General features: G+C 38.6%; 2 protein-coding genes and 1 long non-coding RNA gene across 11 annotated transcripts; 1 reads left to right on the forward strand and 2 right to left on the reverse strand.

Annotated features, from left to right (window-relative positions):
* Positions 1 to 48: 48 nt before the first annotated feature.
* LOC112556675 (alkylglycerol monooxygenase-like) lies at positions 49 to 8,935 on the reverse strand. 4 transcript variants are annotated; one of them, XM_025225893.1, is made up of 12 exons: positions 8,880 to 8,935; positions 8,275 to 8,483; positions 6,104 to 6,231; positions 5,643 to 5,794; positions 5,284 to 5,387; positions 4,577 to 4,672; positions 4,137 to 4,269; positions 3,668 to 3,747; positions 3,117 to 3,251; positions 2,045 to 2,161; positions 1,632 to 1,714; positions 49 to 1,159 (listed from the first exon to the last, which is right to left on the reverse strand). In XM_025225893.1, exons 2-12 carry the CDS (start codon positions 8,398 to 8,400, stop codon positions 964 to 966), a joined length of 1,350 nt encoding a protein of 449 aa, XP_025081678.1. In that variant the 5' UTR covers positions 8,401 to 8,483; positions 8,880 to 8,935; the 3' UTR covers positions 49 to 963. The 4 variants fall into 4 exon arrangements, with proteins under 4 accessions (XP_025081678.1, XP_025081681.1, XP_025081677.1 ...); XM_025225896.1 differs by having other exon boundaries at positions 8,870 to 8,888; XM_025225892.1 differs by lacking the exon at positions 8,880 to 8,935 and adding an exon at positions 8,655 to 8,845.
* A 23-nt stretch (positions 8,936 to 8,958) lies between these two features.
* LOC112556677 lies at positions 8,959 to 17,201 on the forward strand. 2 transcript variants are annotated; one of them, XR_003097802.1, is made up of 4 exons: positions 8,959 to 9,086; positions 13,302 to 13,410; positions 14,072 to 14,210; positions 15,792 to 17,201. It is a non-coding gene; the product is annotated as an uncharacterized LOC112556677 (long non-coding RNA). The 2 variants fall into 2 exon arrangements; XR_003097803.1 differs by having other exon boundaries at positions 9,072 to 9,086; positions 13,290 to 13,410.
* Positions 16,714 to 27,576, reverse strand: LOC112556674 (acid-sensing ion channel 5-like). Of its 5 annotated transcripts, XM_025225888.1 has the most exons (12): positions 26,833 to 27,576; positions 25,052 to 25,303; positions 24,634 to 24,899; positions 22,772 to 22,958; positions 22,268 to 22,426; positions 21,281 to 21,550; positions 21,002 to 21,100; positions 20,541 to 20,721; positions 19,996 to 20,052; positions 19,744 to 19,873; positions 19,438 to 19,541; positions 16,714 to 18,769 (listed from the first exon to the last, which is right to left on the reverse strand). In XM_025225888.1, the coding sequence occupies exons 2-12, from the start codon at positions 25,052 to 25,054 to the stop codon at positions 18,621 to 18,623; spliced, it is 1,605 nt and encodes a 534-aa protein (XP_025081673.1). In that variant the 5' UTR covers positions 25,055 to 25,303; positions 26,833 to 27,576; the 3' UTR covers positions 16,714 to 18,620. The 5 variants fall into 5 exon arrangements, with proteins under 5 accessions (XP_025081673.1, XP_025081674.1, XP_025081675.1 ...); XM_025225889.1 differs by lacking the exon at positions 25,052 to 25,303; XM_025225890.1 differs by lacking the exon at positions 25,052 to 25,303 and having other exon boundaries at positions 26,828 to 27,576.
* Positions 27,577 to 27,910: the final 334 nt, after the last annotated feature.

The following is a 27,910-nucleotide window of genomic DNA, read 5'->3' on the forward strand; positions in this document are numbered from 1 at the left end:
AAACCCCTCAAAATTTCATTACTCTGAAAAAATAGCCACTCACAGAAGTACATATCATTACTCTTATGTTTAATAAAATTATGCATTGTCACAACAGAGCAAAATATTCCTTTTGATGACTCACCGGTTTGTCAACTTTGTGAAAAAATAATGAAACGATGACAGACACCCATTTTTAATACAATCACGCCATCACATTACAGTAGAAAATCCTTTCTGATGATTAACTGATTTGTCAAACCTGCAGCTTCAAACATCATATGCATAAATATAAACAGATAAAGCTAAGCACCCAACCAAGTTCTTGCTGTCACTTTGACATAGATCTGAAAGACATCATCATACTGATTTCACAATTAAAATGCAATTATCAATTCATATCAGCAGTAAAGAGAGAGTTGATCTATCCCAAAGGCATATATTTACCAAAATTTATATGAGTCACATAAAACCTGCAAAAAATATTGTGAACATTCCAGACATTTTTAGATGCTATTTTTATGGTTATTCAAAACAGTGTTAAACTATATCATTTTACACTATTTTGGCACAAATACTACTTTTTGAAAAAACAAAATTCAGAAAACAAAACTATACATCGATGAACATGCTTTATGCAAGGACTGCAATACCAAGTCTTTCAATATTCAAATATGTACACCAAAATGCACACATACCTTGTTTTTCCATATTTTGTCCTTTCTCAACACCTCGATGACTACACATCTAATATCTTTACCTAGATATCTGCAATCATTACACCCCCCTTCCCCACAACTATTTTCAATGGTTCATACATCATGATTTTTTTCATTACATTTTATTTTGCTTTCTTAATTTATTTTCTATAAATCATTATGTGCTTGCAAAATTAAGCAATAATTTTAAAATGTTAAAAATATCCATAAGCCCATCAATAAAAGACACTGAAGATCTCTTTCACCCAAAGAATAAAGGAGATCTTCACTCTACCCTTTTTTTTTTGTAAAGTTGTAACTGAAAATTCCTTAATATGAGGTAACACCACATAGATACTGAGGCCAAGAAAAGAAAGAAGATGACATTGAATGCTGACAACTGCAGTGAGACTGGCTGGTACATGCTGGCAATCAGAAGGTATATGATGCATCGAGTCATCTCAAGACCAGGACCATACCCCCTTTAAAAAACCAATAAGCAAAATCCCTCCATAAATAACTAATTACTAGAAATACTATTGACATTTGTCATGCTCATTAAAAGCTCTGATTTTCATGGTAATATCGAATCCACTTGTTCCACAATGCTTAAACAACAAGTAACAGAAATGTACAAGTCTGTTGATATCACTGCCAACAATTGCTACATTTAAGCTTATAATTTCACATATCTTGTTTTCTTGAAAGATGACTGAAAATGTCATTGTGATTTCTTTTGTTGATGACTGTTACATTTAAGGCAGTCACCTGTTACAAGAGTTTCTAAGCATTATTCCTACCAGATCACTTAAGTTCTCTTTGTGATTTTTTTTTTAAGATCAAAGTCTTTAAAAACTCTGGCAATTTCTCTTTATGAAGCATAACGTTGTGTGCAGCAGGCATTAACTGCAGTATAGATATACAGAACAGTGTGTAAATCTCAAATCTTCCCACCTGTTGTCAAACAGACTACCAAAGCAGAAAAGAGTAAACACCAAGAAAATCAGATGCGTGGTGATGGTAACTGCTGACAACTCCTAGACAATAAAAAAATGCAGTTACTTTAATACAAACATTTATTTCTTTTCATTGACTTAAATAAAATAAGGTATGCTTCACAACCACAATGACCAGCTCCAAAGAGTACAAAAATGCACACACAGCATATGATGCATGCAATTCCAGAAACAGTTTTACAGTATCTGATTTTAAGAGCGCCATTGTTTTGTAAACTCAGCAAAGCAATAAAAAAGCAAGTTTCCTTTACTTGTACAAACATATGTAATGTTATTGACACGATGAACTGTGAATGGCAACAAAGAACTGAATAGGAATGAATATGAGTGAGAAAACATTTGTATGTTTACATTTTTTCTGAGGGCCAGGACAGAGTTTGCAGCAGTCAGAAGAAGGAAGTGCACCCAAACATACAGACTGCCCCACCAAGGAAGGCTGCTGTCATACTTTTGTGCTGGAAATTCCACCTAAATAGTTGGACAAACAGATTCCCACTCATTACTTGAACTCATCATGTATAAAAAGTTGCGCAGTTGTAACTCAGTATTGGAGCTCCCAATGTTTAAATTTTTGCTAAGAAAAATAGAGGGTTTTAGTACTTCTTACTAATGGAACCAATATCTCCCAATATAACCATATTACAAACAGGGATCTAAAATATACAATTCCTTGGCCAATGACTTTGTGAGCACATATGTACATGGATGTATGGGTATATGATTGTCTGAGAGGTATCTTTAGCATTCTGCGTGATACATCTATATAAGCGCAAGTTATAAAATAGAGGGAATCCATGCAGTTAACTGGTAACTGAGTATCAGCTGCACTATTTCATTCCTATGTTGGTATGCTGACCAGGGTTTACACTACTCTGAATCTGTATTTTTCCCCTATAAAAATAACGGTAATATCACTCTTGTTATTGAAATATTTATTTATGGAACAGTTTGTGAGCATGGTTTATTCCAATGCTGAAATTCAACAGTAGTTAATTTTTTTAAGGCAGTTAATGAGAAAATTAAATAATGAGAAAAAAATCCAATTATGCACAGAAACAAGACTGTATTGTTAATCCTACAATGACCATATACTCAAATTTCAAAAATATCACAGGTTTGTTAATAAAAAGACCTTCAATCTTTACTTAAAAAACAAAGTAAAACCTAGCACTGTGAAATAAATAATCCTAATATTTTTATAAAAGAGTACAACACAAAGATATAAAATGGGAAGATGAGGATGTGATCAACGAATGCTCAATGCTCATTCAGCCACATGTTGCTTCTTCACAAGACTACCATAAATCTGAACAAAAGACAACATTCATGCACAGCATGACCTCATCTCTGCAGAATCATCTCTCTGCAAATAGCAACAGACTCAACACTTCATTAGCAAGTTCACCAGGGGTAGATTACTCACCTGAGGCAGGTCTTCATACAGACCAAGCCGGGGCTTCCCAGGCATCCAGCCAGGCCCCTTCCAGATGACGCTGAGCTTGTCTTGCCAAGTGTTCATAGAACACATCATGCGACCAATGTGAAGGAAATGACACACCTGGGCGCCAATAGCGTGTGCATAATACAATCAATTCTTAATGAAAAGCTCAAACAAAAAAAAAAGGCGGGGGTGGGTGGGTGGGGGGAAATCTTTGCTCTCACCTTTCAAAACTTTTACAAATGATGCTTCAAATCATGTGCATTGTCACAGATCATAAGAAAATTTACTCACAGCAAGGCCAAAAACATGTTACTAATACTACCTGTAATAAGGCATTTTCTTAAAACACATGCAGAATGCTGAACATGTTCAATAATAACAATTATCTTAAAAGACTTAAAATACATCAAATAATGAAACAAAATAGATGCTAATCATAAGGAAATTATATATAATAAATAATTTCCCCCTTTGTCTTGTCAATTTCTATCAGTTAATTTGTACAGCTTATAGCAATAATACTTTTGACCTACTTGCCCATACAGTGGATCCCAAGTAGTCAAAGGATGGACAAGTCCATACACAACCTTTTCTTTCTCTGGTTGAAATGTTCCTGTGTAAGCAAAAGCAAATACCCTTTATTATTTTTCTTTATAGCATAGACCTTCTTTTACATGAAGAGATGAGAACAACAAAAAATGCACTCCATGAATTACTTGAATGGCATACAGCAGACTACGAATGCAGTCACCTAACACATTTCCTTGACTGTTATAACATGCATAGCTGGCCCTTTATATATAGTAGCCTCCCTTGTCCTTGCAGTTTACACCAGGGTTTGACTATAGTGTTTACAAAGCATTTAGCTGCAACTGATAATTAAATTAATTCTAATTAACTGAGAAGAACAGTTCTTAAGATTTTGTGCTAACATCAAATTTCCTTCGCTAAAACAATTGTTTAAGTTTACAAGTTCTATATGCAAAATTAAAAAAAAGGTACCAAATATCCTGTCCCAGATGATGAAGACCCCAGCATAGTTTTTGTCAATACAATATGGGTTTCTACCATGATGAACACGATGGTGGCTTGGAGTATTAAAAATCCATTCCAAGGGTCCAATTGTATTGATAAGCTAAAGGAAAAAGTACTTCACAATAACTTTAAAAAAGAAAAAAATGCAAGTTTTGCTGCCAAAATATCTCTAACAATTCTTAGCAATGTGAAAGAATGTTTCACATTCAAAACACTTCCAAAAATAAAAATGTAGTTATTTTGTACTGCCAGAACAATTTTATTAAAAGAACTTTTTTCGGCGTTCAATGTTTACCATTGCATGGTTTTACTTTACAAGGTTCTATTGTTCCTTTCATTTGCCGGTCTTGTTTGAATACAAAATAAATAAGTGACCCAGATAAACCAATCAGTCTCCCACTGCCAACCTCTGTATGAATCCAGAACTGGTAAATAAGGTTGAACTGTAAATGAACTTGAAACTGAGAGGGTGGTATAAATAGTGCCAGAGGCAGATAGAACACCTGCAAACAGAAGCAGTGTTTTTAATTAATGTTCTTATATGAATACAGAAGCTTTTTTTTTATTAAAAGCAATGTAAATTACAGACTAAAATGTAGTGTTCTAGTTTTATCATCTCAGCTTGCACACAGCACTCAGATGCACGATGCACAACACTGTAAGACTTTGCGTACTTTTCTTAACAAGCTTTCTACATTTACTTGAAAATAAAAGAAATCCTACAACTGTGTTTAAATTCAAAAGCAAGATCGAGTGTTCAATATGGAGAATTCTGTCATTAACTTGGCCTAATAAGTCTAAAATTACGATATCAAAATAGCATGTTCACACATTTGACAGAAATGACATTTGCACTGACTGATGAATATTTAAAGCTTGAACCATTATATTACTTCTAAATTACTTGCTATATTGATGATGCTCTTGGACAGTACGATGAGCAGTTGAAACTTAACAACTCTCTTTGGAACAAACAAAAGTTTAATAATGCTCAAGAGAAAATGACTAGCTTTAATGCAATGAAAAGGTACTAAATGTGGTAACTTCCTCAACCCTAACAAAACAGTGTCAGTCATAGACATTTGTATGTGTATATGCAAGTCAACAATCATACCCAAGTTATGTAACGGTGGAACATGGATTGTCGCAAAGCAGTTGACAGATTGTAGTCTTCTGAACTATGGTGTACTTGATGGCCTGCCCACATTATGTTTACCTCTGCAAAGTAAAATTTTTATAATCATGACTTTACAGTTATTCTTCTATTCTGTAAATAAAGCATAAAAAACTAAAAATTTAAGGTTATGGTATTTATTCATGTGTAAAGGTGGTGCTCAGTTGAATGGATTGTATGTACAATATACTCATCATTTTAATCTGAAAAATAAACAAATAAATCTGAACTTTTAAAAATTATAAATGCAACAGTTTTGCCTTTTATGATGCAGTAACTGTTGATCCCCTTTAACATACCATGGCCAAAGCGGTGAACCCAGTAATATCCCAGGTCCACTCCTAACATAGTCAGAAGCCATGTCCATGAACTCTCCCATGGAAGTGTGTAGATGCAAAACCGTTCATAAATCCAGATGTATGTTGCCAGCTCAATACCACGGAAAATAAAGCTGTAAGGAACAAGAAACTCAAATCAGAAACAAAGAGCCATATAACTGCTGAACAAATGAAAGTTTTTCCATCATCCTTTTTCCTCCCACCCTACCCTCTCTTGCGTGTGAAAGGCATCTGTTTACAGAACTGGCTGCTTTGCCATGATATAGGCTTAGTTGCTGGCTCGGCATGAAACATCAATTTCTCCCCGCCACCCCTTGTCCTTGCATGTGCATGCATGCGTGTATGTGAACAAAATGTATCTATTTATCTGTCTTCTGTTTATATAACAGTTGTGTTGTCCCAACAAATCTCTCTCAACATACCTATGCATGAGTGAAAGCAAACCATGAGCAATACTGCTGAAGCCATCATTTGGTCGCATGGTAGGCATCTTTTTGGCCAGAAGGATAAGATTTTCCAGGAAGAGTGTGAGCATAAAATAAGGGGCAGCCTTCAGAAAGAAAAAAATAAGGTTATCAGCAGTTATTCCCTGCAGCTTTGTGGGTTTTACAACATAAAGTGTTTGGTTAACAGAAAAGTGAAGAGAAGAACACTAATAAATTTAGTAAAACAGCAAAGAAGAAAAGGAAAAGGAAAGATAAAGATTGATACTTTTTATTACTTGGTGTTTATTAGAGTTTTGGAATATTGTTCACGAATAATGTTCATGTCGTTGCTAATAATAGAAAAGAACACACACACACACACACAGAGTTGTATTCTATTAGTATCAGTGCATTTGTACTACACATATTTGAATCAGGTCCTTTGTGCTCTCTGTGCCTGTGCAACCAAAGTAATCTTAGTTATCAACATTTACCAACAGCTGTCTAGGTACTTATGCACTGTAATGGACTTTGGCTGTCACACTTACCTATTTTTTTTTTAATATGCTTGCTAATGTGTCTTTGTATCGGTGAGGGATGTCTGTGTGTGTGTGTGCACTTGTAAATGACAGCTAATGAACTAGCACTGAAAGTCAGACAGATTTTTTTGTAATCATGTGGTGCCCAATCTGGTTATCTATGATCTTTTTTAACATTATCAAGCTGTCAGTGCCTGCCACATATTGCTTTGAAGTTTTAGCCATACAGATTTGGTCAAGGCTAGACAATCTGGAGTGCTATAAAAATACATTATATCTTTCATCATCAAAGTGTTACACTTACTAATTAATCTCACAGTTTAGTCTGCTAGATTAATGCCCCAAATATCCCATCCATAATATTTCTAGCCTCCAAATTTATGGTTTCAAGCATGCTTTTATATTCATGTCTGCATTTAATCAAACATACATGTCCACTCATCTGACCATAAATATTATATATAAATGGAAGAAATAATAACAACAATAATAGAATTCATGGAGCATGTGGAGGTGAGGTCAATGCATTGCACACAAAAGACTACAAAAAAACCAAAAGTCAACCATTCAAGGAGAACCAGCGTCAGCAAATAGATGTCATGGCAAATACGAACAAAGTGCATGGACAAATAAAAATAATTGAATATGGACATTATTATAAATGTTATACTATGTCCCAACATCAGCATATTAGATTTATGAAGCACCTTTATTTTAATGTCTGTTATACCCCTTAAAAGAAATGATGTGATTCAAAATATATTATGCAGTGCAAACCTTAATGGTGACATAATTTTAGAGAGTACACTATGAGACAGAGAGAAAACACAAGAGGGTATGCACCAGACTTAGGCCAGCAGAAGTGCAATTTTTATTTCCCTTCACTAGAAAAGGCTAGTGGTATACCTCATTCCCTGACATTACTCTCCACTGCTGCTCTCTGATCCAGTCTGTGAGTGCACTGAGTGCTGACAGACTTTCGGGTGGAGGGGCTTCACTGGGTACCCTTACTATAGTATCTTACACAAAAGGCTGAAAGAAATACCTTAAAAGAAGCATTTCAGCTTTTTGGAAAAAGAAAAGATCTGAACAATTACAGAATTGTCTATGATTTGGCTTGTTGTCATTGTAGATTTACAATATGATGTCATTTATAATTTGTTCCTTCAGTTTCATGTGGTTGTCTTTAACTGAAGTTTATAAGAAAGCTTATATAATATGAGGAATGTCAGCCACTTTCTTAACTACAAGTGAAAATGTTTGTCTTATCTGTTTTCTGACTGAAACTATAGGTACCACCAACAGAACCTTGTGTGTATATTAAATGAAAAATAAGCATATTCTATATAACGCTTACTGAAATTCATTTTTTTATAATTATCACAATTGTACAACTACTTTAATACAAGAGTTCTCAATAGACTAAATGATCATTTTCAATAGCATACATTACAAAAGTTCATAACAATTTATCAATTAAAGTTCTACTATTGAAGTGATCTTTACACAAACTATCTGTATTTTTTTTTAATCGTATTTGTGCAACTTAGTTAACTTAAACTTTTTTAACATCATAATGCTGGAAACTGAATGTCCAGCTTTAACACACACACACACAAAAAGTTTTACCTCTTCTACATATTGGGGCACTTCCTCAAGTTTTTCGAATGAAGTTTCATTTGGGGAGACCAAATAAAGCAATCGTCTGAGGCCGGTGACTTGCTTGTTCATCCAGACTGACTCCACAACATCCATCTTTTCAGAGGGCTAAAGCAGCTGTAGTTTCTTGCGCCCACAGAAACAAAAGTAGACTGGTTGCATCGAGTTGTCAGCGTAGCCTGCGCGACATACAGAAAAAAAAGGGACGTAACGTCCAAGTACAAAAGTTTTATCACGGGTGCAGCCTTAACTTTTCTTAGTTCGGCAGGTGGTTTATGATTGCCTTTGCTGAATCTGTGGTATACATAAAATACACTCAACTCAAAAGTAATCATGTTGAATATACAAACTCTGTGGTAGTGGAAATGAACCGTCTCTAGCTGTAGTCTGCGAACAATTTGATCACGGACTTATATATATATTAGTTCGTGATTTGATTGATGGCTTTGAGGGTGGACAGTCCCTGCTACATGAAAATCAGAATGCCGACTGAAGCTTAACATGTAGTATCTCGTGTTATAATTTAAATTGATACTATTAATATAATGCTGATAGATGTACAAGCCTGTGTTTACTTCTTGATACTCCGAGTGCTCATCTAGCAGACGAAACAGGCTATTGGGCCATGGGCAGATATTAGCTTGTGATTGGTCAGTTTTACGTGACGTCATCAAAACATGCGCAGACTGCGATGGCTCAGTCGCTACTACAGTTGCTACCACTACTACCATAATGATTATTTTTGCTGTCTTTAAGCCTGGACACTGAAGTGACAAAGAAGTGTGAGTTTACCCGAACCCCAAGCATTCAATTTACTAAAGGTTTACGCAGAATCAAAAGCACATTTGATGTATATACAAGTAATATATAAGTTCGATCGTTATTCGACTGTTGCAGACGACGGATAGTAAACGCTTTTAGCAATTCAATTGACTCTTGAAAATGACGATTAATATCATTATTTTCATAAAAATTAAAGTTAAATGGAGAGAAAATTGCTTACACTGCTGGAATAATAACTTTATTTTATCCTTTTTCAGTATGTTTCTGTTGGCATTTTCCTTTGCTTAATCTCTTGATCATTTATGCAGATACTACATACTGTATATATATAATTATCAAAATATAGCCCCATCAGTTTGGAAAGGATTACTAATATATATCGTGGAAAAGGAGCAAAAAAAAAAAAAAGGGGGGGCACTTTAATTGATAATCGATGAGATTAAGATCAGATTAAGTTTCAAACTAATGGGTGGTTTTCACGTGACGTCATCAGTTTTTGCGAGCTGCTTCAGCGGCCATTTTTCTTTCCCAACTAAAGCAGTGGTTACGGAAGCTTGCTGGCAACTGATCGGTTATCATGGTCGTCTGCGGTATAAAAGGATGCGGAAACAAGCCCTGCAGTAAACGAAATGTTCCTCTAGATGTATCTTTTCATAAGATACCCAAAATTATTTTGAACCAAGGCGACGAAACAAGAAAACTTACAGAAGAACGACGTCGTCTGCTTTACCGAGAGGATATTACAACAGAAGAGAAGTGGAACAAAATAGTTATCTGTTCGAAACACTTTGTTGGCAGTAAGAAACCAGACGCTTTCCAAATTGCTAAAGTATTTAACATTGTTCTGCATGTTGTACACATTGTGATAAATATTTTCTTCATTGTAGGTTGGTGACAGTTCACGTGATTTGAGTGAACATCAAAACAAGACTTTCATTATGCATGACCACGACTAATAAACTATAGCTATAGAGAGAGAGGATAAAAAATGTTATTTCTACTCCATTATTTTTCTTTTTAGACGTGAATTTGGTTTATTTTGTTTCAGTGCTGATTATTATTATTTTTTGGTAGTTAATATCACAAAGATGTAATTCATGGGTTGTTTTATTCTTGTGTCTAGGAAAGCCAGCATATGTGAATTTCCGGAACAGCCCTTTGTGGCTTCCCACTCTACACTTGGGACATGAGCGATCAAGTACTTGCTCAGAAGCTGAGACTTCGAAAAACAGGTATTTGAGGCTTGTGTCTCGCAAAAGAAGTAATGCATCCGTCCCTACTCTACATACTGCAAGCAAGAAGCGAAAATCAATCAGCAGTGAGACAAGCCAGGAAGAAAAATTATGTGAAAGTGATTTTGGTTGCTCAAGTGCTTGCGAAGAAAGTTTACATGGTGACATAGAAGATTCATGTTCAAATGATCAGAACACTCAAACAGATTTTGGTTGCTCAAGTGCTTGCGAAGAAAGTTTACATGGTGGCATAGAAGATTCATGTTCAAATGATCAGAACACTCAAACAGATTTGACTGGACTAAATATGGATGCAATCATGCAGGACTCTGAGACCAGACTTCTTGATTCAGTTAAAAACAGACAACATTGTTCTATTTATGAAAGACAGGTGTATGTTGAAGATGAAGCTAAAGTTCCAATCTACACGGGACTTCCTTCATTGGCAGTAATGGACCTTATTTTCAGAACGGTAGAGCCATACATGTCTAATCAAACACAGTCACTGTCCAAAGAGCAAGAGTTTTTGCTGTGTTTAATTAAGATCAGACTGAACTACCAATTCCAGGATATAGGGTATCAGCTGAAAGTATCCATGTCAACTGTGCAAAGGAGTTTTCATAGAACTCTTGATGTACTTGTAGCACGGTTGTCTTTTTTGTTGCACTGGCCTTCAAGAGAAGCTCTGAAACTGTCTATGCCTATGTGCTTTAGAGAAAACTTTAAAGATAAAGTTGCTGTTATTGTTGACTGTTTTGAACTTGAAGCACAGAAACCCTCGGGCCAAACCAATCAGATCCAAGTTTATTCCAACTATAAAAAATATCATTCTGCCAAATACCTGATTGGGATCGCACCACAAGGTTCAATCAGCTACATTTCAGATGCATTTGGTGGCAGGGCTTCAGGCAAACACATCATTGAAAATACTTCTTTATTGTCCAACTTGTTACCAGGAGATGTAATTATGGCCGACAGAGGTTTCAACATTGAAGATGAAGTTCTTTTTTATCAAGCTAAATTAATAATTCCAGATTTTACCCATGGGAAAAAGCAACTTCACCCACTACAAGTTGAAAATTCGAGAAAAATAGCCTCTGTACGAATTCATGTTGAGAGAGTTATAGGCTTTGTTCGCAGAAAGTTTGGAATTTTGCAGTCTAAAGTGCCTATTGACCCGATGGCAACAAAGCCTGGTGATGATAATCCAGTCATAGACAAAATAGTTCGGCTTTGTTGCTGCATTGTAAATTTACATAAATCCTTAGTGCCTATTGAGTAGCTATAGTGCAATTTTTTAGTTTGAAATCAGCATTTATTTTCAGAATGCATGCTTGCAATCTGTATATGTTTACATTACCATAGAAGTTATTCTCAGATATAAAATGCACAATTACCTTACTGTAGTTCTTATTCTTTCGCACTTTATTTATAATAGCATGACGATATCCAACTGATCAGATAAGTTACTTGGTAAATTGATGTGAAACTGTGAACAATATAGAATTTGTTCTTTGCTGGAGATGTCATGCTTTGTATGATGTTGATCAAAATATTTGCTGTTGACAGAATATTGTTAATAATTTTTGCTTATTAACAGGATACTCAAACATGTATAATTGAATCAAATGTTATTGTCATTTGAATGCAAATGCCGTTTGCTTCCTCAGAAGCTAATTCAGAGCAATATTGATGCCAGAGCTTCTTTGTGGATTTTAGATTACCTAACCAATAGTTCTTCTTAGTAATCCATATCAGTGATGTTATTTAGATTGGGATTTTGATATGTTCCTTCTTACCCTGCAATGATTTTTTTTAAGTTATGTCCTGTCAGCAGACACAAAAATTTTCTGAAAAGAATGAATAAATATGCATTTGAATGTGCAAAAGTTCTTGTTTGATGTTAAAGAAGAAAGAAAGAAAAGGTGTGACTGGAGATTGGGGTAGCAAGCAATGAGTGAGAGGAGGTGAAACTGGACACTTAATGAAGGGGAGGAGGATTGTGTTTCTTATTGAAGGGAGAAGCCACTGCCGGGACAGTGTGTTTTAATAGGGAGAAGAGAAAAGGATTCGGAGAGAGGTGGACACTTGTTTAAGAGTAGAGAGCCATTTGCTAGACAGTGTGTCTCACTAGTGTGTAAGAGATCGAGTACATTTTAGTTTGGAGGTTGTGTTAGTCGAAGTGTGATTGCCAAGACAGTGAGTTTTAATAGTAGATTCCGTGGATTTTTGTGATTGTGCTAGAAGAGCCATTGCCAAGACAGTGTGCTTCATAATGTGTAGAAGATTCAGTGGAGAGATGTGATTGTGTTAGAAGAACCATTGCCAAGACAGTGAGTTTGAATAGTAATAGATACAGGATTTTGTGTGATTGTGTTAGAGGAGACATTGCCAAGACAGTGAGTTTTAATAGTGTGCAAGGAGTTCGGTGGACTTGGTAAATGTGTTTGACGAAAGGAAGAGCCATTGTTATAGTGACTGTGTTTTCATAGGGTTTTTTATTTATTTATTTTATTAATAAACATAGGCAGACTCGTATAGGCAAAATCGTTTTGTTTATTTGAGTGAAAGAGCACGCAATTGTCCGACTCCGCTGGTGTGCTCGAGAGACGCTAGCGGTGTCGTGACACAAGCCGATATAGAGCCGCTGAAGAAACGCGAAGCGTTAGGGAAGGAAGATGGCGGACACCGCCTCGTTGCTAACGTGTGTATCACGTGAGTGAAAACGACCCATTAGCAGAGCTTTCGCTGAAAAGAGCACCATTGGCCAAGATAGTTTTTCCTTCCACGAACTTGTGTTCCTTCCAAAGGGTTATGATTTTCATTAGCATATCACGTGATACCCAACGTGCAACAGCTCAATTAAGAAAAAAAGTCATAGTAATTTTTGAACATATGAGACACAGCCATACTAATTTCATATTTTGAAGGCTGCGAATGCATAGCACTAAAAAAACTGAAGAATTTCAGCTTCTCGTGTAGTCTCGTCAGTTCCCGCAACTTCGCTGAAGGCTACGGGCTCTCCCTTTCGCCAGCATGGTTGAATGTTGAAGGACAGACTAGAAGGCCGCTAGCTGTCTTGCCTCTATTGGTTGGTGTTCTTTCATTATTATTATTACTACTATTTGAAATAATTCAATTGATTGTGTGCCACATTTTTGAGATAGAGCATGGAACTAATCATTGGAATGCAAACGTAAGCTAACGTTACAAAATTTCGTTCTTGAATGTCCTCTGATTTTACGAACGACCAAGACAACAACGGTCACGCGGAATACCATAATGTGAACTGTTCATCTTTAAAGCATTGTAAAATGCAATATTACTTTAGTACCATGTAATTCAGATCATTATTTGTGAAAGTGTTTTTGGTATTCATGTCAGTTAAACCTGTAAGGGGATAAGTCCCACTGCCAGGTGTACACCAGTCACGAATCTATCGACAGTCTGAATTTCAAAATCTTGCTTGGCAAGTCACAAACCTACCATTTTTCCCACCATTCTTTAGTAGGAATTGTTTCAGTATGCCTTGCGTTGAAAAAAAGCAAACAAACCAGTCTTCTTCAAATTAAATAAATTTAGAATGTGGGAGTTAGGGGCAGGATTTGAACTTTTGAGGTTCTGCTTACACGAAGCTTGATGTTTGCAGTAACTATCATTTTTGGAGCTGGTTCTTCCATTTCTCTTGTGTTATAATTTATTATTATTATTTTTGGGGGGATTTTAATTTGTTGAATTTTCTATCCTGACAGTAGAGGAATCTGAGACCAGCACAATTTCCACATACAACAGACAAAAATGACTGCCACCGTAGGGAAAGGAGTTAACCTCCTGACCATGGTTTTACATCGTTCTTTTACTAGGACTACCTTTGGTCAACGAACTATGCAGGTAACTAGTTGTGTCATAATTTGACATCAGTATTTCCAATTTGATATGAAATGAACACGCTTCCAGTTATGTGGAATAAATTTCAGGAAAAAATGTTTGAGAATTATTTCACAGACCAGTTTTCCTTTAAAACAAATGTTATGAATAAGTTTTTATGAAACTGTTTTACTTTTGATTTACGGTAGTCGGGCGTTATTCTTTTGCTTGCTTGTTGGTAATCTAATTCTATTGTATGTCAGAAAGCATTACAATATAAGTTGCATAAAATTTAAAATATGTAGAAAGTAAATATTAAAACACATGCTACTTAATTTTAGAAACTCGAGTGTAAGGAAATAGATTTTCAGACTCCAGATTAATTTCTTACTTCAACAACTTATTTTTTAAATCTTGTTGTTTACAAAAAAAGTCAACTTCTGTTGCCTGTAGTGTTTCTGATAGGCCATTCTTAACCAATAGTGCTAAACTTTTAGACTTGCAAAGTACAGGCGGTTCTCGACTTACAACAATCCGTTCTTACGTCGTGTCATAAGCCGATTTTCGCTGTAAGTCGGAACATACACAAATTTTGTACGTAAATAACATACTGTAAGCACTTATCCTATCCTAACACAGTAATAAAAACACATAAAATACGTAAAGTTTGACGCACACCAAACATGAAGTTCGCATTACGATGTTTATGAAGCAAACCCACTTAAGTTGAAACAAGGCTTGATACCTTAGCTCCACTAGCTGACTAATGTTGTGATGTCTTGCCTTGTATGCGGAAAACCCCAATAGGACTATTGTCATGATAGCAGGTGAAAATTCTGGTGCATGGGCGCCATATCACCAATGGCCAGCTGTTGCAAGCCCCTGCATTGTGATGATAGTTCAATCAGGGCTTGCTGCATATAAGGCCTGAGCATTTGCTTCTAAACCTGTGACCTTCATACACAATTTTGCCAAACTTGGTTCGATGTTTGATGGCATTTGCCTGGATAAGAAGTGTTCAAGGTGGAACTTCTACCCAGAGGAGGAAAATGTTTTCGCCCATGTGAGGGGAGGTAGGAGTATATGGCAATGCAGAAAGTCGCTCAGAAGCTTGACAGTAGCAGGATCAGTTAGCACTATTAGAGATGGTAAATATTGTGATTGACACTTGTCATGGATGTTTTGCAATTAAGTCCATCCAACAAGTGCCTATATGATCTCCAACCTGCCTGAGTGTTAGGGTAGCAATTAGTGAAAACTGACCACATGTGAAAGTCAGCATTGTGTGTACTCGTACCTTCCCTCGCACAGGTGAAACCATTTTAAAATATGCCCACAAAAAGTTCTGCCTTTAAATGGTAGCAAAATGGCTATTGGCAGTCATCAGATACTGTTACCAGATTATCAGTCTGGGACTTAGTAAATGCAGCTTTTATATCATTTGCTTGTATTTAAATGAGATATTTGTGCCTGATTTACACTTGTTCTGCTGCTAAGTACAGATATGCCATGAAATTCAGCTTTATCTCATTAGTATAACTAATCTTTTTCCTATAAAATACAGTAATAAAAAGGAAATAAAGACTATATGATTTGTTCTGCAAGGATTCTCAAGTGTCCCGACCACAGAGGAACTGGGTCAACACATCGGCCTTGGCCTTTGGTTTGCTCGGCCTCAGCTTATCCGTTTTCAGCACAAAGCAGCTCTACCAAGATCCCAACAGCCAGTGCTTACTATGGAAAAAGTAATATCACAGCTTCTGTATCTCTCAATCCTTGGCTTAACACTTGTCAGTTTCTCATAAATTGGCACTGTGTAGGACTCCACCTTCTGTGATACATTTGGACAACTTGATGTTTACCAGGAAATCATTGATACCACTCAACTTTGGTTGGTTGGGGGTTACAGATGACAAGGTTATGACCTTTGGTGGATTTACTCCGGCGTGTCTAAGTGGAACCAAAACTTCTTCAACAGAATTTCCTCTTCAAGTGATAACAATCTTTATTATCCAAGAACCCTCTCACCGAGTGATATTGCACCATTTGATATCTGGGTAACTATTAAAAAATGTCTCTCACACCTTGTCCCTCACTCCTGATTGGAGTTGGGTAAAAGGAAGCGAAGTTATTATTGTAGACTTACAAAAAGAAAATTTTGCAAATTTTCTCTAATACGGCTATTACACTACATGCATTTTCAAATCCCCCCTTCCTCTCCCTCCCTCCCATTTATAAGTATTATCTTCTCGTGTTCCTTCATTCTAGAATTCTTGTCCTTATCATTATTCATGGCACTGTTTCTGGAAGATAAAGTGCTGATCATGCTACCAAGTGTCTTAATGCATCCATGATTGCAAAAAATCTTGTTTGTCAGTCCTTTGTGCACTTTCAGTAGTGTCACTAAGAATACTTTGTTTAACTTGCTTGCGCTTGCACATTTTTTATTTTAAGAAAGTGTTATTGTGTTTATGCATATGTTTCAAGGCTATTAAAAGAGGATGTGTTGCAAACATTGCCTCATACCTGTTGTTGCTTTTTTTTGGTTTTTTTTTTTTTTTAAATTCTTGTTAACTGATTAGCAACTACAAGATAGGCAGCTGCTGTGCCCATGTATTCAGAGTTAAAGAAAATTGATGTGGCTTGTAGAAGTATTGTAATCATTTCCTCATCTTTCTGTTCCTTCTAACAGTTCTGTCTGGTGATGTAGCACTGAGCAAATATTGTAGCAGTATCAGCAGTTGTTTTACAGTATGCACCCTACTTCATTCGGGGACAAATTGTGTCTTGAACTAGGGAAATATTAAGATGCAGGTCAGCTGTTTTGTACTTGCATTTACTCTATTTTTCTACACAGCTGATGTATGCAACCTTCCACTTCGTGGATCAAAGTGGTGTTTTAATCTGATGGATGATACTTGGATGTAATTTGGCAAGAAGCTTTGTCCCACTGGAACACTTGGTTCCTAAATCTGATGGGTCTGTTGCAACTGAAAATAAAATAAGTGAAAAAGATTTGCGTGTTCATGTTAGTGCAATTTGTTGGGTGAGTGATGTCATTTCAAAAATAGCAAGCCTTGCATTCTATATGAGGCCTTTGCAAGCACTTTCAAGACTGCAATCGTGACATACTTTTGTTTGTGAACTATTGTATTGAAGTTTTTGGGTGTGAAGAGTCACAGTATCAGTAGTTTTACAAATGAGTAAAATTGTTATTATGAAAAAATTGCAAGTTTTGTAGGAATGTGTGTAGCCGCTCACAACATAATTGGAAAGGTCACAGTGTCCGTCTGAAACTTTAGATCCTCCTTGGTCCACTCTTTGCTTTTGCTTAAGATCATCCACCTGGATGGGTTGGGGTTTTTACCTTTACATTGCTTTTGATATCCAGAAGCTATTTTGAGCTACATTCATGAAAGATGTGACCTGTGAGGGTGAAAGCTAGAGGTCAAGGGAGTGACATCACCATCAACTAGCTATTCTGATACAAGGCCTGTCCTAGTTAACAGCCACTAGGAGGAGAAGCAGGAAACAAATGGGCCTTGGCCAAAACAAATTCACTTGCTATGTCGCTAAAGAATTTTTTTTAAATGGACGGGTGTGTTTGCAAGGAAAGTTTCTTTTAATGGCTATTGATACAGATGGCAGTCATTATCTACTGGGTCATGGTACCCGTGACCTGTGACTTGCAGGCTTAATCTATGCTGATACTGCAGTGTGTTACCTTAAATATTTTCTGCAAAATTCACAAAGGATCTCGAATTGCAGAAAGCGATGGATGACACAACACTCGATTTTTGCAACATAGCATTTTCACAACAATAGCAGTTTTCACAAGACAAAGATGTACCAACCAGGCAGTACCAACAACACCATTTTAACATGTGACACAAGATGAGAATTTCGCGATAAACCACACTGATCAGCCACTCCACAACTAGATACAAATATGCAGTGCTTTACGAACTATTATTCCGGTGGAGAAGGTTCGGTAAAAGTTCGAACATGAGTATGCAAATGTTCCTGTAAGTCCTCTTCGTAGGAGACATGACAAAATTTTTACTTCAGGTTTTTGTGTGTTGAAGATACTGACTGGCATCCATTTGCGTGTGCCCTAGCTTCTAAAGGCAGATTATACGAAAACCTGTACTGTTAAAAGCTGTGCAATTTATATTTCATAAGTTTTTTTTTTCTGCTCCGTCAAGTGTTTTAATATGCACGTGTAGTTCATAATCGTTCACTTTATTCCCGTGTCATGATTATCAAGTTCTTACAGTCATGGATGACGCACAAATTCCTTACTCCAGAGTCTTCATATAACGGTAATTTCAATGCTGCTGGATTGTCAATGGATGCGAAAAATTGGGAGTTGATTCCTTTCAGAAGACAGCTCATTCGTGAGGTTGGTGATGTGTAGAGTTAACCCCCAGCCTCCTACGGTCTCTGGTTGAGAGGTCTGCGAGCCTCTGGCTGGGCGAAGAATCGTCTGCCTCTGGTGATGAGCAAGAAGACTAGCTCACACATTTCCGCCACTGTGACCAGGCTGAAGCCCATGAACAGCCCTACCTGTCCTCCGATTGAACCTGAAGCATATATGGGCTCTTAATTAGAGATGTTTTCACACACACACACACATATATTTTTGCACGCACCAACAGGCATGCATGCACACAAGCATACGAGGATGCAGACAGCGCATTCACCCAATGGCATGCACACTCACTTGTGCATGCACATTTTCAGATAGGTTGCTGATCGGACTTTGGCCAGTGCACTACTGAAATTTTGAAATAAATGTGTAAAAGATTTCTAAAGATGCCAGCGAAACTGTTAAAGGGGTAAGAGATTGGAGGCATCGACGTAACCATCTTACTTCATAAAACTCTTCTCTGCTCACCCACAAAGAAAGAGGAGGAATTAGTGTTTTACCTCGATCCAGCAATTAAGGTTAAATCACGGCAAGGCAGGCAGACATGTAAACGGATGCCACATGCAGAGAAGCAACAGTGTGCCCGAGACGAGATCTGAATCCTGGACAGCCAACCCTCACTGAATTGATGACAGACATTAATCGTTGGGGACCGCGCCCACCCACAGGGAAGAGACATTAAAGGATACCAGAGCTGATGGTGAGAGATTGAGCTGACCATCTCCGCTCTGATCACCCCCATGAGAGGAGATGGAGCACACATCTCACTGATTATCAGCCACAGAATGGAGACAACAACGTGACAAACATTTCTCCACTCACCCAAAAGGCCCTCCAGGGAATAGACCGGTATTTGCTCAATGGTAGTCACCACTGGATCCGGGAAATAGAAGTGGATTTTCACGACACTTTCGTTGACACCTGGTCTTAGAAAACAAGAAGAAAAACAGAATCATGTGAGTATGTTTAGCTTGTGAACTTGCAATGGTATCAATAGTGAACGTTCTATCGGAAGTCACGTGCAGTGGGATAAATAAGAAACTAAAGTAGTCTGCATGTAAGTTAGTGTCTCGAGTATCTACAGAAGACTGGGTACATATTAGTGTCTACAGGAGACGGTCTACGTACAAGATGGCATCAAAGAGGGCGGTGGTGCGGAAGCTGGCGTAGGTAACGCTGGTGCTGTAGACGTTCTCACGACATGGCAACGGGCAGTCACAGCGAGGCTGCGACTTGTTCTTCCCGCCAAAGTAGAGGTCTGCAAAGAGAGAGATGGATGATGAAGGAAGGCTACTTAAATTTAAATTCTAAGCTAGGTATCTCTGATATCAAATACAGGTTTAAATGTAAAGAAGTGAATTAAAATCTGATATGTCCAACCTTCAGCTTCCCTGAAGCAGGTGGCGAGTTGTTTCAAGGGGCAGATGGTTTCGTTTCCTGTGTACGAAGAAGAAAAATTGTTTTATAAATTGAAGTGTCACGGGAAAAAACATAAGTAGAACTGTAATACTGCTAGCAGTAGAAGTAGAATTTAGTACAAGCGCATCTTCTCTTTTAAAGACAAAAAAAAAAAATAAAATATAAATAAAATAAAATTAAAAAACCCAACTAAAAAACAAATTAAAAAACTGTCCTGTGTTCACAAAACTACGAACAAAACATCATAACCCTACCGGTATAAAAAAATAAAATAAATAAAAGGCAGAATGTTGTCAGGAACGTATATTGTCATTGTCAAATTTACAACCAATAGAAAAGCTTGGACCACCTTTTTCTTATTTACGGCTGAATCATTCATATATTATTTGTTTTTTAAGACTTTTTTTGGTCCTGGCCAAGCACAAGAAGCTACAGGTTTGACGGATAATTGGAAGAAAAAGAAACCCATGTCGGCAAACCACGATACCAGGAGGGCAAATTCTTACCCGGATGTAGGAAGTGACGACAGTGGCAGTAGTCCACTACGTAGTCCACAAAGCACTCCATCTCACACGCCTCCTTCGTGTAGCGTGCAAATCGCTTGAGGGGGTTGACGAAGCTGGAGCTGCAGACCTCCACGCACGTGCCGCTGCCAAACGCTTTGAACGGCGGTTCCAGGCCGATGCGCTGTGAAGAACAACAATCAGTGATGGCGTCCTCCGTCCGGCTTAAAGGTCTAGTGAGGGAAGTGAGGGAATTTTTATCTCGACTAGATATTTTTCAAAGCTGAAGTTGATAATAGGTTGCTTCTGGAAGCCAAGACCTTTATTTTAAAAAAAATCTACGATCTCACTGGATTTGAAAATAGGTTATAAACAAGTTAAGTATAATTTTAGCAGGACGTGTGCGTGTGGGAAGGGTGGAAGGGGTTGGTGGGGGTGGAAGACAGGAGAGAAAGCAAAATCACCACGTTTTTCCTGATCTCAACTTCGACAGAACGATTGGCCCCCACGATAAATCCACGTGACTGCGGAAGAGGCTCTTCTTCAGGATCGTGAAGGACTACCTAGAGACAGAACCAGTGAAGGGTAACCCAGTAATATGGAAGGCTCAAAACCTAGAAATAAAAAGGTATCTGTAATGTTCGACAAAGATATACCCCCCTCCTACAAGAAGGATGGTGAGATGCAATGACATATGCGAACGATGATTTCAGACAGAGACAAGATTCCGATCAGTGAAATACCTTAAATCCCTCGGAGTGGTACAGACGGTATGGGATGTCCTCGGACGCCGTGGTGACAATGAGGCTCAGTCCCCTCAGGGCGTTGCTGACCGTGCTAGCCTTGCGCCTGGACAGGGAGGTGTCCTTTACTAATTTACGAGAATCCACAGTAAAACAGACACCCATATCAGTAACGCGCGTATCCATGGCAACTGAACAATTCTCCCAGTAGTGATCGCTCCATGCACAGTACAACCCTCCTCCATCGACTTCAATCATCTGCTGGGTCATCTGCAGCAATAAGGATGCCTACTGTATAGCTGAATGCTAAAACGCTAATTAAGTATGATACTTAATTGACTAAGCTTTAGCGAGAGACTAACAAATGAAAATGTGATCAGTCACCATGGGTCCTCCGTTTGGCTTGCATGGCTCGGTCATCCCCTTTTATTGTTAGCTGGTGAATTTGCTTTGTCTTTCTATGACGTGGTCTGTCGTATCCCTTTATCACTCACTCTCTGTTGTATGTCTCAAGCACAAACTGTCTGTCTGTCTGGTGTGTGTGTGTGTGTGAACTCGTGTATAATGCTGACATTGAGCAGGTATTACATTTTCTATTCATGTACACATCCTCAAATGATCTCAGGACATTGAAAAATATCGAAATACTTGCCACGAGTTATTAAACAATTTTTTTCCCCGATAACCATGGTTTGTAAAATCTTGCCAGATTGACTTTCTTTAAACAGACTGAAAATAGTTGACAGCTGGTGTGCTTATGACTGCTAAGTGCATCGTAAATTCAAAACCATAACCTTCCCACCCCTATTTTTTTTTTTTTTTTTTTTTTTTTTAAAGTTAACTCATGTACTCGAGTCATTATGATTATTTAAGATGTTTTATGTTCACATTGAAAGAGCGCTAAAGCACACGAATCCTACTCTGTGTGTGTGTGTTTTTTTTCACTCAATCTCACAAACGACACACGCCAATCGCATTTTTCATCACCTTCAGCAGACTCGCCACAGTCTCCTCGTCCTTCTGATGGCTGGACTCAGTCACATTGTGCCGTTGCCGTAAGGTGTCCAGCACCACCTTGCCCACCAGGTGAAAAATGCCCGGTATCTCCGTCAGGTAAGTCATGCGCATCTGCGTGGCGATGTCAAGCTGTAGGCACGATGGAAAGAAAATAACAAACCACAAGGTGCACTGCCATTTAACTATTTTAAGCCTTCTTGGTCTCTGAAAATCGTTGTTTATGGAATATGAGAGTAATGATCATGGTTCCTAACAAACCCTGAACTATTTGTGACCCTGATGAATCCATTCTACTCATCTTGCAAGCAAGAGAGGAGGTGATATTATTTTTACTTTATAGTATTATCTCTTCTAGTCACATCAAAATACTATTTTTTAAAAAAGGTAGAAAATGATGTGTTTATGCAGAGAAAATTGTCGTGAAAATAAAGACAAGGTTGGCAGCAAAGTTTAGACGAAAAGACACTGCAGTACCTGTTCGATGAACTGTTTGTTGAAAACGTTGAGGTCACAGATGGTGACGGCTGGAAAGTCGTTTTCCGTCACGTAGCGAACGTTGACGCTGGTGACGGTCGGGAAACGGTAGAAGTCGGACATCTGCCAGTAGATGACAGTCACCAGCAAAATGGCCATCACACACACGACACCAATCCAGAAGACCCTGGGGATCCAGAGGAGGAACACAACGCATTAACGCAGATTAATATGCGCAACATCTTGCAGATCCATCCGCCTGGAATGCACGCTTGATGTCCAGAGGAACAGTAACCGATTTATAAACCAATAATAAACGATTTAGGAACAAATACATTTATTTGAATACTGAGAAGATTCAGGCAAACGCATTTTAAGGCCGTTGTTGTTAAACAGAAGTGCTCCGCGATCGTTAGGAAACGTTCAAATTTCAAGAATTTAGGTAAAATGCGATAAACTGATCACTCAGAAAAAAAGGCGTGGGGAGATACAAAAGAAAAATAATGCAAAACAATGATATAAGGATCCAGCTGACATGGACAACACTTTCAAGATCCAATAAAAATGATCGGCACGTGACAGGTCCAAGATCACCATGAAGAACACTGAAAAAAAAAAAAACCAACTAAAAGTCTACATATTTCTAGAAACAAACATGAAAACTTGACTGCAATGACCAACAGTCAGAAGTTGCCTGTTCTGAAGTTAGTACTCATCCGCTTCATGTTTTTTTTTCTTCGTTTCCACGTTCATTTGCTTTTCGATATGCCTAACTGAACAAAAAAAATTCGCTCTCTCTCTCTCTCACGGACAGATGGATATTTACAGAGATACAATTATCTAACATTGTATAAAATTTTCGTAATAGGAGGAGAAGAAGAAAGAATTAATTTTCGCGAGCAGTTTCAAGTACACTCACACAAGCTGTCGCTCCTCGAGCTTTAGAGATGCTTCCCGCAAGATTGATGTTGATAGCGATGGCGGAAGCCACTCGAGGGCAAGACACATTTCGTGCACTAAATTTCCACCCTCGTAATCGTTCCGGTGAGCTCTTGATTGTTACAGAAAGCGGTTTTACCGGACGGTAATCGAGTAGAAAAACCGAAAAATTTAATTCAACCTTTTCGGAAAGGTTTCACGACAGGAGCAGACACTGACAAGCTCACCACCAGATCCTATCGCACAGAGAGTTCAAGACAACTTTTTTGCGCGAAAGATTTTAATTTTTGTCCATTAAAAGGAACTCTTTCTTGTATTCAAATTTGCCGAGTGTTGAATGACAGAAGGACAGTGTCTTTTTCTCTATCTGTCTGGTCCACATATCTATTGAACAATAGCTTCTCTGTTGGTCGGTTTAATTATTAGAAGAGGAATACTATGCAATGATTACTTATTAAGTACTTTTAAAATAAAAAATGACAGCTGAATTTGTAAAAAAAGCAAAAAAAAAAAATACAACAACAACAACAACAAAAAACAAACAAACAAACAAACAAAAAACAAAACAACACAAAAAACAAAAACAAACAGATCCCTGTGTGGGGGCGAACCCGATGCAATCTGTACGAAAGACTACAAATGAAGCAACTGCTAACTTTAACATAGACAAGCACAAGCAACAGCAAACGGATGACACTGTGACAAATTGCTTTGAATCTCTTAAAGTAATATCAACCTTTCTTTCTTTCTCTTTTTTTCTCTCCAACTGGTATGATCATCGTTATCAAGGAGGTGGGATAACACACGAGTTCCATATAACATAGCATAACATTATACAACAGCAGAAGCAGCAGCAGCCGCAACAACAACAACGACAACTGGATTTTCTTGCTTTGTCCTTTGACCTTTTTTTTTCACTGTACCTGCGTCCTCGATAGAGGCGTGAGCCGACGATGGACGGGATGCCGTGCATGGTGGAATGCCTGGCGTAGTACACCAGCAGGTCCTTGACCGCGGCCTCGCCTGCATCCTCCTCCACAGGATTGAGAGAAGGAGAAATCGACTTTCGCGTCCTGCCTTTGTTCGGGGTACTTTCGGAGAGGTTCTGCATCGGCAGTGCGGAGGTTGCTTTCTCATCCATTCTGCCCTCGCCTCCCTTGAAATCCAATGATGGGACGAAGGAGAGAGCCTGCAGCAAGCAGAAATCGAAGAGAGGAATTCAAGAAATATAACGACGACAGTTCAATGAGACACTTGAAATCTGTGTGTATGTGAGTGAGAGAGATATATGTATAGAGAGAAGTTGCTGTTCCTATCGCTGAGGAGACGACTGTGCCCTACCATAATTACAACTGCCACAGAACCCGTCAAGGCACGTGACTCCCAGTATATCGGGTAGAAGAAACGACCGTTTTGCCGGGTAGGGAAGAGCCAAGTTTGCTTATCCTCTCTGTCTTTCCTTCTATTCTGGAGGTGCGTTCTCCTGGGGTACAACAGGACAACAGGTAGAGCAATCCCTCAGATGTTCTGGGCGGTGGATATCGTATTGACCACCCTCAGTCCTTGACGTCCCCCGTTATACCTGTGACAGACCTGTGGACGACACCAACAATGATGGCTAATATTCTGCAGATGACTAAATCAGGAGCGAATCACTTCTGCCTCTGTATGATCTCCCGTTCTGACCAGCATGAAATCATCAAATATTCATAACGGTTGTTCTCAGATTACGTGTGACTCGTCCAGTTGACTCAGACACGTGGTAAGTTCAGTTGAAACCTTAAACTAAGTCGTGACTACTGCCCAACGCATGACCAAACATGGTTCCAGATAGAAACCCCCCCCCAAAAAAAAAACAAAAAAAAAAAAAACAGCGCAAAAGGCAGGAGCACTTGACCTAATTGACACGCAATAAAATATAAACATCCAGTATGCACAATAAACGTTCACAGATAACAGTGGGCACGGCTTTCGCCTGCTAAATCTCGGATGGTTTTCATACTCGCGCGAGAACATACGAGACTTGGCGACGGAGGTGGTAAATGGAGAACCATTTGGATAATTACAACGAAAAACACAATTTACTGAAACATTAGATAGTGGGCGTGGATGAATATCAGATAATCTATTTATAAAGATAAAACAGTCCGGAAGAGTCGCTTTCATCATACAAAAGTGTTACCATTATTGTGTGATTCACCAAAATTGAAGATATAGAAACAGGCGGTGTGTGGAAATGAGTTGGTGTTCTTAGGGCCGGGTGGGTAACATGTGGCTAGCATGTTGGATGAATGGTTAATGTCCAACAGCTAGAAAAGACTGCTAGGGGCTGGCCATCCACCCTAGCACACTAGCTTTGTAGTTTTGTGTAGCAGATGGCCTCAGAGCTCCTTCAGAAGCCATGCCTGGATGTTTGAACTCCTACACTCGATTTTGCATCAAATGTATCAAGAGATGGCTCCGCGAATATATATAAATGGTGTAAAACCTCCATCTTGTCTCATCTCCTGTTGGCCTGCAACCAGTAACAGAGGGTTTCGCGTGGCTGCACAAAGTGGTGACCCAGATGACAGTCCCAGGAGACGCCGTGAGGCAGACGACAGGGTCCAGTGGCTGAGATCCAGAGCGAACGGAGGCATGCTAGAGGGACTGACTGACAGACAGACTAAAACCTGAATTCTTGCCTTCACAACTGACACATGATCACAGAACCTTTTTGATGGAGGTGAAGACAAATTAAGTAAAGTTGTTGATGTATCTATCATGTACACCGCGCTTCTGTTTTTAGAGCTGTGAGGATTTTTCCTCGAAAGAGTTCTTTTGGTTTTCAGTTTGAAAAGACAAACGTTTGCTCAAGCAAACAAAGCATTAAAGCCATTGGGATAAGAAATAAAACCTTAAGGGCTTCTTAACCGAACACACATATTGTCAGATATGTGGCTACATTCGGCGTTTTATTTTGAAATCGATCGCCGATTAATAATGAAACTGTCCCATATGAGATGAATGACAAATGACCATCTATGAATCTAAAAATTAATTAATGACCCTTAAGAAATGCACTTGGGCACATCTTTAGTTAATATAAAGACAATACTGTTGTCATAACAACGCCACCTTACTGTTGTCGGGCGCTGCTCCTGTGTCTCCTGCAACTTGATGATCTTTGCAGAGTTGTCCCAGTCAGAATGTCAAGATGCAAACACCCGAAAGATTTGAAACTGGCAAACAGCACGCGAGATGCCAGGGCATGGGGTGCAAGAGGGAGGCGAAGCAGACTTGTGTCCTGGTCACGTGGAAGAAGCATCCAAACTTTGGAAGACACAGCGGTTGCAGCAGGAAGCGACCAGCAGCCAGTTATTTGTAGGCCAGCACGCGACAGCCGCACATGCGCAGACGCGGCTACAGCGCTCTCCTGCTGCCCAATCCTTCTTCACACGTCCTCCGCCCTCCCTCCAAACGTCCATTAAATCCACGCAGAGCTGGCTGCAAAAGTACACGAGCATAAATTACAAAGTAAATGTTGAACGATGGGAACAAAATCTGGATGTTTAGGTCGTGCCTTTGGCAATGCTGCTACGTGATCGCTCAGCGATGAAACATCAAACGCAAGCTCAAGAATGTTAAAAAACAAAAAAAGATTAAAAAACCTTGCTGCTCAAATCAATTCTCACACCCACCCACACCCACTCACACAGATGCATGCTTACACGCGCACAAACCAGCCAGTCACACAGACTTCTTAGGCATGCTGACCAAAGCTACCATGTCTTGAAAGCTGGTCCCAATGCCATTGGCTTCATATAACTTTCACCCACAACTTAATAGGTCATTCGAGATTCACCCCCTAAAAAAGGGCATTTAAAGACCTACCCGACTGGTGACACACACATCACGGTTGGTTGTTCGACTTTTATGTCGTGCCAGCGCATGCATCATGCTCAAAAGACTTCTTTATTAATGCCTCGAAAACGAAATGGCAAGGAGAAAAAAGAATCTAGAAAACTTAAATAAAAACAATTTCCTCGCCTTTTCAAATTTCCACTTGGGTCCGAAGCCGTGTGTGACGTCAGTACCGGTGGAATCATGGGTGACCACAGCATGGCTGATACAAGTTGCTCAGAAAATACCGAATATCGAAAGCAGATACGGAAACTGTTGAGTGGTCGTCGAATGTAAAGGAAAACATAGTGATGGAAT

Source organism: Pomacea canaliculata, linkage group LG2 (genome assembly GCF_003073045.1).
Source record: "Pomacea canaliculata isolate SZHN2017 linkage group LG2, ASM307304v1, whole genome shotgun sequence".
Lineage (NCBI taxonomy): Eukaryota > Metazoa > Mollusca > Gastropoda > Architaenioglossa > Ampullariidae > Pomacea > Pomacea canaliculata.